This window comes from Anastrepha obliqua, chromosome 5 (genome assembly GCF_027943255.1).
Source record: "Anastrepha obliqua isolate idAnaObli1 chromosome 5, idAnaObli1_1.0, whole genome shotgun sequence".
In the NCBI taxonomy this organism is placed as follows: domain Eukaryota; kingdom Metazoa; phylum Arthropoda; class Insecta; order Diptera; family Tephritidae; genus Anastrepha; species Anastrepha obliqua.
Window position 1 is genome coordinate 83,758,443 of NC_072896.1, and position 16,392 is coordinate 83,774,834.

The 16,392-nt window shown below is 37.0% G+C and overlaps 2 protein-coding genes across 2 annotated transcripts in view; both read left to right on the forward strand.

Annotated features, from left to right (window-relative positions):
• The window catches only part of LOC129249482 (mucin-4), a 37,888-nt gene extending 33,291 nt beyond the window's left edge, over positions 1-4,597 (forward strand). The window contains exons 11-13 of the mRNA XM_054889326.1: positions 1,148-1,585; positions 2,227-2,425; positions 2,500-4,597. Coding sequence (XP_054745301.1) covers positions 1,148-1,585; positions 2,227-2,425; positions 2,500-2,667 — 805 coding nt within the window. The 3' untranslated portion in view covers positions 2,668-4,597. The remainder of the gene's footprint in view (positions 1-1,147; positions 1,586-2,226; positions 2,426-2,499) is intronic.
• A 6,290-nt stretch (positions 4,598-10,887) lies between these two features.
• On the forward strand, positions 10,888-16,391 carry LOC129248853 (ionotropic receptor 21a). Its single transcript, XM_054888465.1, has 7 exons — positions 10,888-11,331; positions 11,392-11,673; positions 13,020-13,354; positions 13,426-13,587; positions 13,656-14,038; positions 15,078-15,270; positions 15,344-16,391. Exons 1-7 carry the CDS (start codon positions 10,888-10,890, stop codon positions 16,389-16,391), a joined length of 2,847 nt encoding a protein of 948 aa, XP_054744440.1.
• The last annotated feature ends 1 nt before the right edge of the window (position 16,392 follows it).

The following is a 16,392-nucleotide window of genomic DNA, read 5'->3' on the forward strand; positions in this document are numbered from 1 at the left end:
CCTATTTGTGGTGTGCGTCTTGGTGTTGTTCCACAAATGGAGGGACCTACAGTTTCAAGCCGACTCCGAACGGCAGATATTTTTATGAGGAGCTTTTTCATGGCAGAAATGCACTCGGAGGTTTGCCATTGCCTGCCGAGGGGCGACCGCTATTAGAAAAATATTTTTATTAATTTTGCTTTCACCGAGATTCGAACCAACGACCTCTCAGTGAATTCCGAATGGTGATCACGCACCAACCCATTCGGCTACGGCGGCCGCCGGTTAAATTTACTTAGTTTTATAAAAAAATACTTTAATGAAAACTTTTTATTAAACCGTTTTTTCTTCGTTTTTTTCTTGTTTTTTTGTTTTTTTGTGTATTAAGTAATTTTTTAATTTTTTTTTGTTGTAATTTTTTACTTTATACAGTTTGGACCGAATTTCAAGTTTTGCTTTTTTGATAAAATATTGTGTGACGAAATTTGCTTTTTTAAAGCTTTTTATTTTCTTTATTTTTGTTTATATTTTTCTTATTTAGTGCTTTAAGTACTTTTTTTAATGTTTTCCAGTTCTTCATTTCAACATTATTTTTTATTTTTCCAATACAATATAGTGCCTAAATTTACTAAATTTTGCGTTTTGTTTAATTTTCTTGATATTAAAAGTAGTTTTTTGCTTTGACGGAAATAAACGAAGCATAAATTTTTTATAAAATAATATACATTTTTTTTTAATTTTTTTTCTATTTCCAATATTAAATGTTTTTTTTGGTGCTTTCCAAAATGGAAGTAAAAAACCATGCAATTTAATATTATTTTTTAGCCTTTGTAAAAATCAATTTCAACCGAAAGTTTCAAGCTTTGATTTTTTGTCTTTTGTTCAATTTTCTGTCTATTAAAACCATTTCTTATGTTTGCTTTAACTAAAGTATTAACTCTTTACATGTCTTCAAAAAATCTAATATTATTTATAATACTTCTCTTCCAACGCAGTAAAGGGTTTAGTTAATGGTAGTAATAAATAAAGTTGCTTTTATAATGGAAAAAACACTATAAATTTTTTAATCCAAAATAATAAACTTAAAGTTTTTATTTCTAAATCCAACTCCAAACAATCAACTAATATATTCCTCTTCTTCTTCCAACAACTAAAAAAAAAACTATAGTCACAGCTTCGGCGAACAATTTTCGCAGAAGAAATGGACGCGTGAGATTGCCGGTCAACGTGAAATTCTCGCCGCTTACGGTGGTGTGAAACTCTCCGATGTGCGTGGCATGCGCGCTCCATTCCTCTCAGTCGGTGGCAATAAAATGTACAAAATGCTTTACGATTCCAACTTCACCTACGATTCGTCACTGCCGGTCTACGAAAATCGCCCACCATCATGGCCCTACACTTTCGACTACAAAATCTTCCACGACTGCATGATACCACCCTGTCCAACGCGCAGCTATCCTGGTGTATGGCAAGTGCCTATGGTTATGTGGCAAGACTTGAATGGTGGCCGCTGTTCAATGGGTGACGCGTGTTCGAACCCAAGCGAGTCGGATGGTGTGTACAAGATGATCATGAAGAACTTCGAAAGACACTACACGACAAACAGGTGAGGAAACGCAAAAAAAAGAGATCCTTAATTATGCTTTTCAGCAAGCAAACAGTAGAAAAAATTTATGATATTGCAAAATGAGTTTTTGATTCAAGAATGACAGCATAAAATATCACAGTGATTAAAATAGAATTTGAGAATAATCTCGTGTTGTCGTTCTTTCTGATGAGCCGTGAAAGAGAGCAGAGGAAAAGGGTCAAAGTAAGGAACTTTTGTAAACAAAAATAAAAGGTGAGGTTAGCTTATTGTGAACATGGAAGAGCATTGAGAGAAAAGAGTTGTTTGCTAGACAAAAAAAAATTTACAAACATATAAAATGGCATTAGCTCAACAACTGATTCCGTTAGATTCGCCGAGCGCTGAGTAAGAAGTTATAACGGTATAAGCAATTTAGTGTAAGCTCTCAATCGCGACTCTGACTGATCAATGAGAGTGGAAATTCGCTATTTTATTTAAATTTTGCACTTTTTCTCAACCCCTCTCTTCCTCACTTCTAGACCTCACCTAAAAATTTCATTGCTCGATCAACACTGTGAATTCACTGAAACTGTCTAAGGGGGTAATGGGGTCACAGACTATATTCTCTCTATCCATTGCTCTGTCTAAATCTCCTTACCCATTTTTTTCATCATTTCCAGAGCTCCATTTGGACTTTTCTACCACGCCGCCTGGTTCACACAGCCTCATCACAAGGAAGGTTTCATTAAATTTTTGGACGCCATCAATCAAATGCCCGACGTTTGGATTGTAACCAATTGGCAAATGTTACAATGGGTTCGCGATCCCACACCCATTTCGCGCATCAATTCCTTCCAGCCATTCCAGTGTGACTACTCGGTAGGTGTACCAAAGGCCGATAATCACCGATAAATGCCGATAATTGAAAAAATTTTGCTTTTTCATACACATAGGACCGTCCGAAGCGTTGCAACAATCCCAAGGTTTGTAATCTCTGGCACAAATCCGGCGTACGGTACATGAAGACATGCCAACCCTGCCCCGACATCTATCCATGGACCGGCAAATCTGGTATTCGTTCATCGCGCATCGACAACGAAATTGAAGATTCGACAGCGTAAATTACAAAGTGTGTATGTGGACAATAGATAAGTGGTATAAGTGTATGTGTGACTGTGGAAGGAGAAGTGTTAGCAGAGCGGAGCAAACTTAGCTGCCGTTGATGCGCAATTTGTAAATACGCACAAGTATCAATGGGAGAAACGGCGAATTACACACATACATACATCTATAGATGCACAAAATATGCAATTCACTCGTTAGCAAAGACAAGATTATCGAAAAACTATCGAAAAACTATTTAAAAAATTATGAAAAAAGAAAACACAAAATTTGTTGAAACAATGGCTGTAAGCTGTTAAAAAACTGGAAATCAAACACTTTTTGTTTATTTAAATTTATTTTGGTATTTATAAAAAAAATATTTATTTTATTTTAATTTTTGACGAAATTTTAGTATTACATTTTTGTTAGTTTTAAAAGTAACAAAATGAAAGCAAACTGGCCACGCATGCGCGCAATACTAGTTGTAGATTTTTTTCATTGTAGGCTAAGCAATTTTTTGCAGCTTTCTACGAAATAAATTACTAGAAAATGTGAACACGAAAATGCAGAAGGCTTTAAAATAAAAAGTTTCAAATGAAAAAAATAATTTTAAGATTTTTTTTTTTGTAGCTTGTAAGCTCAGTATGTACGTAGTAATTTAGGCTATTATTATGATATGTGATAAATGTTTGCTATAATTTTTGACGCCTGCGTGCGTGACAGCGATAAGTTTTGAAGCGAGTGTAGGTACAAAGATGCGAGAATTCGATTTGCTGACAAAATACTTGCATTTTTTTTGTAGTTTTGCTGCATTTTTCTAAATTTCTGCATAAGAGGCAGAAGCAAAAGCTAAGCTGATTTTAGAATTTATGGTTCATAGAAAACTTTCCAGTCCGTCAAGAACTACTTTTGCGAGTCAAACTAAATTTGTAAATGAATCCTTTTTTTTTGACATTTCCAACCTAGCTTAAATTTATTGCATACTTATAGGGTGCGAAATAAGCAACCAATAGTAAGAGCATTTAAGAGCCAATGTTTTTAAGCGAGTTTCGCTGTGGTGAATTTCTGCACTCTATAAACCGTATTCGCTTAAGCTTGATTTAGTTGCAAATCAGAGTTAAACTGGCGCTGAAAAACGCAACTTAAAATCTCAGTGCTGCTTATGGCTTACAAAACCCATATAAGTTGAAAAAAAAAATGTTATAATGAATTTTGTGTAGCAAAATTTCTTAGTATTTATATTTAGACAATACTACGACCTCCTAATCTTGGTTCAAGCCTAAAAATATAATAAAATAAATAGTTAATTTTTCAAAAAAAACATAAATTGGTAAAAATAAATATTTTTAGAACTTGATTCTAATTTTTCGTTCATAATTTCAATTTTCAAAAAAAGTAAATTAGCTGAAAATAAATATGTTTGGATGTTTTATGATATTTAAATATTTTCTGGCACATGGGCGTTATAACTTATCACAGCATTTCGAGATTGATTCAAATAAAAAAATTAATAAAAATAAAAATTACAATAAAACACCTGATTCGCAATGAATTTATGCCACTGTCCCGCGATTTTTGTATACAGAAAATTTGAGTTTTCACGATTTGATATTCACAAATTTGATTTTTGACAGCATTTCGGGCTTGATTCAAATCAAAAAAGAAAAAAAATTTCAAATTCAACACTTTCTGCACTATTTGTACCCTGAGTTTTCTAGTTTTCAAAACTAAGTGTGGATAGCAAATGCCCACAGAGTGTATAATAATCAGGATTGGGCATAGGGCACTAAATAATCAATGCAATAAGCGGATAGTTAAAACACTGCAGATTTACTGCTACTCAAACTCTTATTTTAACTACCACTAAAAACTAAAAAGTTAGTGGTAGTTCAATTTAGTGGCAGTGCTAAATGCTCAACCCTGATAATAATACATTTATTTTTTATTATTTTTTATTTTATTAAAAAATATTATATTTTATGTACATAAATATTTAAATGCGAGTACATTTCCATAATTCATATAGGCAAATTTGAGATTTTAAATGAATTCCGCAGTTATTACTAAATCACGCAAATTTTTAATCAAAATTAAGCGACAAAAATAAACTTTTTTTGTTATTCAAGAAAAATTTCATATGCACGTAAAACTATAGATTTTATGAAGTAAAGCTGCATACTCAATTTTTTCTCTGCCCCCTAACGTTAATTTTTAAAGGATTTTAAAGTTTCGAAGGAAAAACGCTAACAGTGGTAGCCACTGCGTATACTTTACTTCATAGGAGGAAAGTTAACATTTTTTCTCTTTTTTCAACAGCAAAACGAACGAAGTTTTTGCCTTTTAAGTTTTTTTTTTTAAAGCAAGAAGAACGAAGTGTAGGCACACATTTAAAAATACGTTTTTTGTCATACATAATTTTATACATAAATATTTTTTTTTTTTTTTTCAAAATAATGAATTTGTAATTTTCAAGCACATTTAAGCATACATTTTTGAAGCGACTTTATGGTCATACATTTGTCTTGGCACAGAGAAATTGAAAATTGTTTTCAATAGCTGCATATAATGTCTTTCGTTTGATATCCATATAAATCATAGAGCCAGTAAAAGTATTTAAAACAATTTTTTGAAAATTAAAAATTTTGTCCATTGAGTCTTGCAAGTCATTTAAAAATTAAAATGTTGCAAAAACGAAAAAACTAAGTACGCAGCATTACTATGTAAAATCTAAAGCTTCAGCTTCATGTGCAAATGAAATTTTTCTGAATAACTTTTTCTGTCGCAGGGTGTATATGAAAAAAGTATCGCAGAAATTTAGGCTATCGATTTCAGTTAAAATTTTAGTACATTTTTTCGTTTACTGTCGCAAGGTGTAAGCGGTAAAAGTATCATAGAAATTTTAGTAATCGATTTCAGTTAAAATTTTAGTGCATTCTTATTTTTTGTTTGTTTTGGTTTCTTTTTTTTTTTTTTGTAGCTCAGCAAGTATTTCTATCACACTTTACCATGAGCAGATATCCACTGTATCATAACCATCTATTTAAGCTTACTTAACTAAGATTCACTACATTTTTCTATTTTTTCGCAATTTTTCATAATATTTTTGCATATACTTACATACGTATGTTGATTCACTGCCCAGCAACCATAAATAGCGAAAAATATTTTTTTTTTGTAGTTAAAAGCAAATAAATATTTTGTAAGCAGATTAAAAAAAAAAAACAAAAAAAAAATATAGCAGTTAAGGAGTATAGCAATTAGAAATTAATAGTTTATACATACATACATATATTTTTTTCAAAATACTTACGCTACACTGACACACATACATATAAACATAGAAATGAAAAATATTGTATGTTAGGATTTGGTGTGATTACAGGCAAATGGTCAGCAAGGTCAAACGTGTGAAATTTTTTTAAAATTTAACAAAAAGCAGAAGACAAATAAATGTATACATACACATACATATATACATATATGTATATAATTTTTTTTTTTGGCATTTTAGCACTTTTCTGGGAGAAATATACGTCTTCATTTCTGCTAAAATTTTTATTTTTATAAAATTATTAAGATATTTTCAAATTTTTATTTATTACTTAAGGCCAATTCACATTGAACAGTTGGTAGCAGCTGATTGCTGTTTTTTCATATTTCTGTTTTTAAATTAAATTTGGTGAGATTTCGGACGAACGGTCAGTAATGTTAAATATTTTCGATTTTTTTTTATTACTTAAGTCCAAGGCACATTGAACATTGGTCTCTATTTGTCGAATTTTTTTTAAATTATTCTAAACTTTTAATTTTTCTTTATAGTTTTTGACATTTAATGAAAACATAAAAACAAAAACAAAATATGTAATTTTTGTTGTTTTTGCACTACTTCCACTACCGGTTCCATGTGAATTGCTTACGGCGAATTATTTTTTACTGTGAAATTTTTTTATCTTTTTTTTATTCATTTTTTAAGGCGGATCATTTTTTACTCTGATTTTTTTTTATTTTTTAATGATTTTTAATAATTTTTTATCAGCGTTTTACGCTTTTCTTTAATGACAGAACTCTCCAATGAAAAAAAATACAAATTCCAAAAAATCATACCACAAAATTTCACTAAAATTGTAAACTTTTGAAAAATTTATTACTTGACAATATTGCTATATGCACCTGCGTGAATACACCACCTAACGAAACTAAGAAATTTAAGCTAATTCAATTAAAATAAGTAATAAATATTAATAATAATACAATGAAAAAACAAACAAAAACTAAATATTCATAAGTGCGAGTATTAACTGTATAAAATGTCCCATGCCAAGCTCTATTACTTTCTTTTTTCCTATGACGTCGTTGTTGTTGCCAAGCTATCGATATCGCAAAATCGCATGCAATAAAAAAGAAAATGGATTTCTAGCGTAAATAAAATAAAATATTTAAAAATTTAATATTAACAAATATTAAAAGAATTTTTAAATATTAAAAAAAAAATCGAATGCACTGCAATTTTTTTAAGAAAAATAAATCGCATGCCAAGCGCGCACTAAATAATTTAAAATAACGATTTAAACTATTATACGTAGCATAGTTTATATTATTTTTCTTGTATTTGTAATTATTAAAGCATATTTTAATTACTTTTTAAACAAAATTGTAATTTGCAACAAAACTACATCCAGCTGACATCGAAAGTATTAAATATTTTATGTTATGGAAATTGTGAAATTCAGCATTAAATATGCAAACACGTATTAATTCGAAAGTAGAAAATTATACATCCCTACAAATATATTTGTTTGTAGAACATATTTAAATCTTTTAACATTAAGCATTTCAAGCGACCAATTCAAATTTTATACAACGAGTGAATCAAATATTTTGTGCTAATGACATGTCAAACGAATCGAAATCAATGAATATTACAAATAAAGAAAAAATTATGAATATATAAAGATTTTATTTTATTTAAAAAAAATTTTAAAATTTTATATTAAAAAAAGGTCTATTAATTTTGAATCCTGGAATATTATTTGCAAGCTGTGTAGGCGATAAACGCGAACTGGTTTTAAATAATTCAAAATTCTCTCTTGTGTTGCAAGCTGAATTAGCAGCTAAAAAAAGAGGCTGTGTCTTGGGTCAGTAACTCATACGCTGCAGCAAACCGTTTACTTCAACTTCTTCTTCTTCTTCTTGTTTTTAGCTTCACAGTCTGTGGTGGACCAAAGCATAGAAATTCTCAAAAATTTTACGAATTTCAAAAAATTATCATTAAATTTTTTTAACGTTTTCTGGGTGCACAGTTTTGTTCCTTCTTCTTCTTCTTCTTCTTCTTCTTCTTCTTCTTCTTCTTCTTCTTCTTCTTCTTCTTCTTCTTCTTAGCTGCACAGTCTGTGATGGACCATAGCTTCATCCGCAATCTTCCTCCAGTTCACTATCTCTCTCTCTCTTGCTACATTTTTCCAATTACGAACGCTCACCACTTTTAATTCTGCGACGTCATAAAGCCATTTCTTTCTTGGTTGGCCTCTTTTTCTTCCTCCTATTAGACGCAAAGTAAACACTTCTTTGAATTGTTTCACTCACTACCTCTTCTGACAGAGAATCAACCATAAAATCTCTACAGTGCCAAAATACTTCATCTAATGTAGCAATTGAAAAGGTGGGCCTATCATAAATGAACTGGTAAAGCGGCAAGGTGGCTGGGTCATATCGTCCGTATGGATGGCACCGTTCCGGCGAAGAAGGTGCTTGAGACGGTAATTGACGATCGACGGCGAAGAAGACATCCTCGTATCCGGTGGAAGGACCGAATTGAAGATGACCTCGCTTTTTTCTTGGTTTAAGAAACGGGAAAATATGTGCGGGAAACAGAGACACCTAGCGAAACATTATTCGGTAGGCTGTAACTCGGCTGCGGGTTGTTACGACCAATTAAGTAAGTAAAATCGTGCACCACGAACCTTGTGCAGGTACCTGGACACAGAGCATTCCCGAGAATAGCATCACAAATGGGCTGGCAAGGAACGAAACTGATCTTAAATCAGTCTGTTCAGCCGAATATGTGGGCATCCCTTTATCCTCAAGCAAGCCCTAAATCAGGTCGGTCTACATGGCGCAAAAATAACAATAGATGGTCCACGGAGCCCACCTGTGATGTAACTAAACAGATGTGACCTAGAAGAAGTGAGTGCGGATTAGTACAGTGGCTGGCAACATCCCCGGCACTGTCTAATGCATACACGTGGTGAACGTATAGGGTGCCCCTCCAATAATTTCTGCCTCAGCTGCAAAAACGAGGAGAAAGTCGAGTATATCTCTCCCTCTCTCTCTCTCTCTCTCTCTGCAACTGTGCCGCTCTTATCAGAATGCAAAATCGCTATCTAAACTCACTCTTCTTTTAACGGCTGGCAGACTTGGAATCTGCAACCATCCGCAACAGTTATTTCAACGTTTATCAGAGAGACGAAGTGATTTGATCACATCGGGAATTAGAGGATAGACTTGACATAAGCATCAGGAGTGACAACCACCGTAGTACAACTTAGCTGGTTTCTTTTTATGAAACTTATAAAAAAAATCGTCTTTTTTTCGAATTAGTAAACCTTTCGATAACTTTAATTCAAACGACTGCCTCGGCTGACCCTGCAATAATTTATTCTGCGAATCTAATGGAGCCAGTTTACCAAACCCGGGACTCAACCACATCCAATTCTTCAATGTGCTGTTAAATTAAAGTTGGCGACTAAGTCCTCCATTCGCCGTAAACTTGTTTGTATTTTCATTTTGAAAGAAAGTTGGACCAAATTTGCAGGCATCCAAAAGCCAGTACAAAACAGTCATACGCTCACGACATACGGGCTCTCTCCGATTACGCGATGCTTTTCCGCCCCTAAAATTACAATTTTATTTATTAAATTAAACTTAAGGAATCGAGATGAAACTATCTCTAGCCTCTTTTGCTGCTGAACTTCGAGTCACACATAGAGAAACGATGTAGCCTCAGACTGATGCGGCTAATTTGTTTACCATTTGATTTTTATTTTGTGCTACTTTCTTCTAAACTGACGAGCTTTTCGTTATAAATGGAGTATACCTTAATTGCAGACCTTGTCGTTCTAACAGTAGGACTCTTCCCCCTCTTTGGATCGGGCATTCAAGAAGTTTGGCCACGACAACCAATAGTGGAAGAAATATTGTAGATTAGATAGATTCTCTATGAGGTTTGCACTTCGACCTCATGGTATTTTGTGCCCTCTACTGGAAGAAATAGAACTCCCACTTACCTGGGTTATATGGGAGACAGTAGTTCTATAATGATGTCTTCACGAGTTCTTGTAGTTTTTGAACGGATAAGAGTGATTTCAGAGATTTCCATCAGAAGGCAAGAATGCCAAGTATGTAACTTCACAAGACGGAGCAAATGGCCAAAAAAATGTGTACTCTTTACGGGCCCTATGCAAGTAGGAATATGGAATGGAATGTAACAGTAAAGCGGCGGTTCTAAAGATTTTGTTCCGGTAATATAGACGACGAAGATGAGGTAGAACAATCGTCGGCAATGTTGATAGAGTCATGGAAATTGTCGAATTAGACCGACAAGTGATCGCTTAGTTCTTCATTACATAGAAAATGAAGATTAGCAATAAAAAAGTGTATAAGTTGGATAAACCTAACTAAGTGAATTTCATACCCAGAGCATTTTATTTCACCAAAGTTGAGTCAGGAAGCGTAAGCGAAGACCGATCGGTCACACTGCTGAATCTGAAGTCATGTTTCATTTTCGTTTTTAAACACATTTTTATGTCTTCATTTATTTTCATTTTTCAACTTCCGACCCATTTCACATTCAGACCATCCACACTTGCTTAGGTTAACATTTTTTTAACTGCGCCAGAGATAGTGGCACTGCACTATCAGATATTGGAACTCAATTATGCGCAGGTGTTTTCCAAATCGAAACTCAATCAAATGCAGGAAATCATAAACAACATCAACTTTAATTTGCAGGTGATGACCCGTTGCGTGCTACAAACAACACAAACTGCACTAAACTACGATGCAACAACAACAATAATAATAATAGTAATAATGCCGCACAAGTAGGACTAATAAATAACGCGTTAGCCTTGTCCGGCGTGAGCAATAAAAGTTAGCATACAGATAAAAATCACCACCTAGCGAACCAAGAGCAGCAGAAGTGAATCCGTCAGCGACGTGTCAACACCAAACGAATTGTCATGGTCATTGTCAGCACGACTAATTGGTCACGCTTTATTGCGTCAGTGGGTGTGATACTGGTGTGCTTGGAATCGACAACTTGTGAGCTTTTATCTGAGACCGCGGCAGGCACTGGCTGTGTCAGTCCAAATTTGATAAAGCGTTACCACCTAAATACTCAGCTATACCAAGACTGCGAATATCTGCAGCGAAATGCATCAGAAGCACCGCTACAACGGTTACGGCGAGCCATCAGACCTATTTTTCGTGGAAAACCCAAGCCGCGCGGAGAAGTGCTGGCCAATAAGTTCCATATGAATGTCAACAACTACGATCAAACTGATTCGTTGGTGCGTCTAATCAATAAAATCGCCAGCGAGTATCTATACAAATGTCCGCCAGTCATCTATTACGATAGCTTTGTGGAGAAATCAGACGCTATGATACTGGAGAGCCTTTTTAAGGTAATACCAAGGAGCTAAATTTGATCTAATTGGATGTTGTTTTGAATACATATTTTCTAGACTTTTCCCATGACCTTCTATCATGGCGAAATAAACGAGCATTACAAGGCTATTAATTCACGGCTCAAAAAACGCATTGACAGCAACTGTAAAAGTTATATACTTTTTCTCTCCGATCCGCAAATGACGCGCAAAATTATCGGACCACAAATTGAGAGTCGCGTTGTGCTAATCGCGCGCTCGACACAATGGAAACTAAGGGACTTTTTGGCATCCGAAGCCTCTTCGAACATTGTGAATTTGTTGGTCGTAGGCGTATCACTGACAAAGGGTCCGCAGGGGGTGAGTTTTGGAATATATTTGTGTTTAGATGAATATTCAACCTAAAGCAACTGCAAATGGTTTTGCGAAAATTCAGTGGAACTCTGAAGGTTGAAAATGGGCCTGCAAATCAACCTACCTGGTAAGATTACTTGAAAAGTTGGTGTAAGTCGAGGTTTCAACATAGTTTCAATCGAACTTTTCATAATCTCACATCTGATTAATCTTCCGTTGGGCACCCGGGTCTAGCCAGACTTTTTCGACTTTGGACGTGCATTTAAGATATTTCTTTTATAGCTTATAACTTGAGCTTCCAAGTAGTCTTCTAAAATTTAATCTTCTATCGATTTGTAGATATAACCTTTAAAAAAGAATCCTCGAACAGGACGATAAAAAGGCTAAACCCGGTTGCCCAACCGAGGGTTTTAAAAAAGGTGTCTAACGGAGGGTTAAGTTTGATATCGCATTATTCTTCTTCATCTGGATCGGCGCGGCGATTTTGGCCGAGTTTAACAAAGCGTGGGAGTTGGACGCCCCAAGTGAAGCCAAGTTCTTCTCTACTTGATCTTTCCAACGCAGAGGAGACCTTTCTGTACCTCTGCTACCACCAGTTGGTACCGCATCGAGTACTAGCAGAGCCGGAGCGTTTGTATCCATTCGGACGAGATTACCCTGCCAACGAAGCCGCTAAATCTTTATTCGCTGCGCTATGTCTGTGTCATCGTAGAGCTCATACAGCTCGTAGTTCCCTCAGCTACAATACTCGCCATTGCCAACGTGCAAATATACAAAACATTTCCACAGAAACTTTCTCTCATACACTCCAAGGGGCGCATCATCGGATATTATTATCGTCCAAGCTTCTGGGGCTTACGATAGGACGGGCAGGATTATTATTGGTGCTTACAACCTTTTTCGACCCTTTTTGACCGAGCTCCTTCTCCTATTTGTGGTGTGCGCCTTGATGGTGTTCTACAAATAGAGGGATGAACATTTCCAAGCCGACTCCGAAAGACAAATGGTTTTTATGACGAGCTTTGTCATGGTAGAAATATACTAGAAGGTTTGCCATTGCCTGCCGATGAGCCACCGCTATTAGAAAAATTTTGTTCTTTCTTTCATGTAGTGTTTTATGCACGGAGACTCGATCTTTTCTACACCGAATCGTAGTCACGCACCAACTCATTCGGCTATGGCGGCCAACGGGCCTCTTTTGTGCTTTACAATCTCTCCTATCGCATTATTACCACACCGAAATGTTACCAGAGATGAAGTTCTACTGTTTTTTTCCATGAACTTCGTTTTTCTCATTCCAAACAACACTCGCATACTAATGTTTTCACAAATCTATAATTTAAAATCTTCAGGAAAGCCCCTACGTTCTCTACACGCACAAACTATATACGGACGGTCTGGGCTCGAATACGCCTGTTGTGCTGACTAGTTGGATTCGAGGTGCACTCTCTCGTCCACATGTCAATCTCTTTCCGCCGAAATTTTTCAAAGGTTTTGCTGGGCACAGTTTCCGAGTGTCAGCAGCCAATCAACCCCCGTTTATATTTCGTACACAACAACTATCGACCAGCGGCACGGCGGCCGCCGTTTGGGATGGAGTCGAATATCGTTTGCTCAATATGATCGCTTCGAAACTGAACTTTACCATCGACATAATTGAGCCTCCGCCACGTTCAGGTGGAAAAAGGTAAATCTAGAAATCCATTTATCTGAATTAACTCGATTACCTAAACTCTGAATGTTCTTTCCCCTGTTCAGCGTCATTGATGGCATAAGTGTTCAAATCGCCAAAAAGGCAGCGGACGTCGGCATGTGTGGACTATACATCACCGAGGATCGCATCACAGAAATGGATATGTCGGTTGGACATTCGCGCGATTGTGCCAGTTTTATAACACTTGCTTCCAAAGCATTGCCCAAGTGAGTTCAGTGAAACAGCAAACTTTAGCTATAGTCCGGAACTTCACTTTTTCGCTATGCCGTTTCAGATATCGCGCTATTATGGGCCCATTTCAGTGGCCCGTTTGGGTTTGTATTGTTTTCATTTACTTGGGCGCTATATTTCCTATTGCGTACAGTGATCGGATGACCTTGCGTCACGTGATTGGAAATTGGGGTGAAATGGAGAATATGTTTTGGTATGTCTTCGGAATGTTTACGAATAGCTTAACCTTCTCGGGCAAATATTCATGGACCAGCACACAAAAGTCATCCACACGTTTGCTGATAGGCTCCTATTGGTTATTTACGATAATTATTACCGCCTGCTATACGGGCTCAATTATTGCATTTGTTACACTGCCAGCGTTTCCTAGTACCGTGGATTCAGTCAATGATCTGTTGGGTCTCTTCTTTCGCGTGGGAACTTTGGGTAAGTAGAGTAGAGTGGATGCATATCACACGAAGAATGTTTTTATAAGCCAGTTTGGTAGTTAAATGATTAAACATAAAAACTAGAGACGGACTCTCTACGGAAGACAGCGAACATGAGGGTTCTTTTTAAACCCGTGTTTGGCTTAGGCTGGGCTTAATGTAGACTTGGAAGGCAGGGTGTCTATAGAACAGCATTCCAGAAACGAGAGGTTCGAAAAAGCCAACACAATAAATTCTCTATGCGAGCCCGGCTACCGAAGACTGGTGAGTGCTTCGGTCGGTCACAGGTTGGATGCCCACTAGAAACACGAAAAAAATAAAATGAATAATTGGCGCTCACACTTCTCCTCCTCCTATTTGTGGTGTGCGTCTGGATGTTGTTCCACAAAGGAAGGGACCTACAGTTTTAAGCCGACTCCGTACGGCAAATGGATTTTATAAGGAGCTTTTTCTAAGCAGAATACACATGGAGGTTTGCCATTGCCTGCCGAGGAGCGACCGCTATTAGAAACAACTTTTTCTTCATTTTGGTGTTTTACGGAGATTCGAACCTACGTACTCCCGAATGGTACTCGCGTAGCAATACCTTCGGATTCCCCTGACATGCATAGTCGATCTTCGGAATGCATTTCTGCTATAAAAACCATCTGATGATCTATAGGTCACTCCATTTTTGGGACAGCATTAAGACTCAGAGTACAAATTGGAAAAGGAGAAGCTCGGCCGAAACTAACATAGCAATATAGACTTCCTCCATCATAATAGATTTCTTCCGTAACCTACATGTTTCCGGACTGTCCTCCCTACTTTAAGACGCAGATCAAAAATCGGAAGAGGAGAAGCTCGCCCGAAACCTAACATAGTAAAATAGACTTTCTCCGTCATAGTAGTGTAACCTACAAATCTTTGGACTACCCTAAGATTTTAGTACTGAAGCGAAAATCGAATCGTCGATGTATGTTTACTGGAGATCTTTCCATATCGGCATTGGTCCCATTTCCGTTCTTCAATACCAAATATTTTAATACCAATTTCAGACAACAGCGGCTGGGAGACTTGGTTCCAGAACTCCACGCATGTTCCAACATCTAAGCTGTATAAGAAAATGGAGTTCGTTTCTACATTGGAGGAGGGTGTGGGCAATGTAACACAGAGTTTCTTCTGGAATTACGCTTTTCTGGGTTCTGCAGCGCAACTGGAATTTTTGGTGCAGAAAAACTTCTCCGATGAGTAAGCGTGGCCAGCTTTTAGCGAGCATTAATATTAAAGTATGTCTCTCAAACCTCCCTTTTTCCTAATTCAGCAACATTTCGCGTCGATCGGCACTTCACCTCAGCGAGGAGTGCTTTGCATTGTTCCAAGTCGGCTTCGTGTTTCCACGCGATTCTGTTTATAAGCGCAAAATCGATTCAATGATTCTGCTTGCGCAACAAAGTGGACTAATGAACAAAATCCTCACCGAAGTCAAATGGTCCATGCAACGTTCCGCCAGCGGCAAATTGCTACAAGCCAGCTCATCCAGTGCACTGCGTGAGCGCATACAAGAGGAACGCCAATTAACCACAGCCGATACAGAGGGCATGTTCCTCCTCATGGGTGTTGGTTATCTCTTGGGTGCGATAGCGCTCATTTCCGAAATCGTGGGCGGCATAACAAACAAGTGCCGTCAGATAATGAAACGTTCGCGCAAGTCCATTTCGAGCGCTTGGTCATCGAGACGCAACTCGGAAGACGATGAAAACGGATTACGCACTGCAGCCGAACAGTTGGCACACAATCAGCAGCGGGCAGCTCGGCGCAAAGAGAAAGAGCGAGAGTACGATGCCAGGCAAGGTTTTGGAGTGCGCGAATTCAATCTCACCAAGAAAACACTGAAAGAGTTGTACGGCAACTATTACAAACCGGAACCGCATTACGTGCTGAAGGATGGTAAATTGCTGCTGGAAACGGAGGCGCTATCCGCCAGCTCGGCTGATTGCGAATCACGCCAATCGAGTGGCGACTTACCCGCCGTGATGTTACCGCATCTGCATAGCAAAAAAGAGGCGATACTAGTGGCGGAGGTGGAGCGTCAAAAGTATCTGGAAAGAGAGCGCGAGCATGCGCTAATAGCAGCAGCAGCTGAGGAGTCCTTAGCGGCGTTAGATGAATGTCTTAAGGTGCACAATGGTGGCGATAGCAGTGAGGGTAGCGAGGACGCGGAGGGGGTAGATGATTTCAAATTATTCGGCAGTTTGGTAGAGACCGAAGGGCCGTTGGCCACCAAATTGAATGAACTAAATTTATTTAATGACGCCACTGCTATGCTAAAACAGCTAGAGGACGAGCCGAAAATTGATGAACAAAGTTAAA

What these genes read in the sequence shown, in the direction of transcription:
- LOC129248853 (XM_054888465.1), top strand. Translation starts at nt 10,888, where the DNA reads ATGGTCATTGTCAGCACGACTAATTGGTCACGCTTTATTGCGTCAGTG. An exon ending in TGACAAAGGGTCCGCAGGGG is followed by an intron (nt 11,674 to 13,019) that starts GTGAGTTTTGGA and finishes TAAAATCTTCAG; the next exon opens with GAAAGCCCCTACGTTCTCTA. An exon ending in CAGAAAAACTTCTCCGATGA is followed by an intron (nt 15,271 to 15,343) that starts GTAAGCGTGGCC and finishes TTCCTAATTCAG; the next exon opens with CAACATTTCGCGTCGATCGG.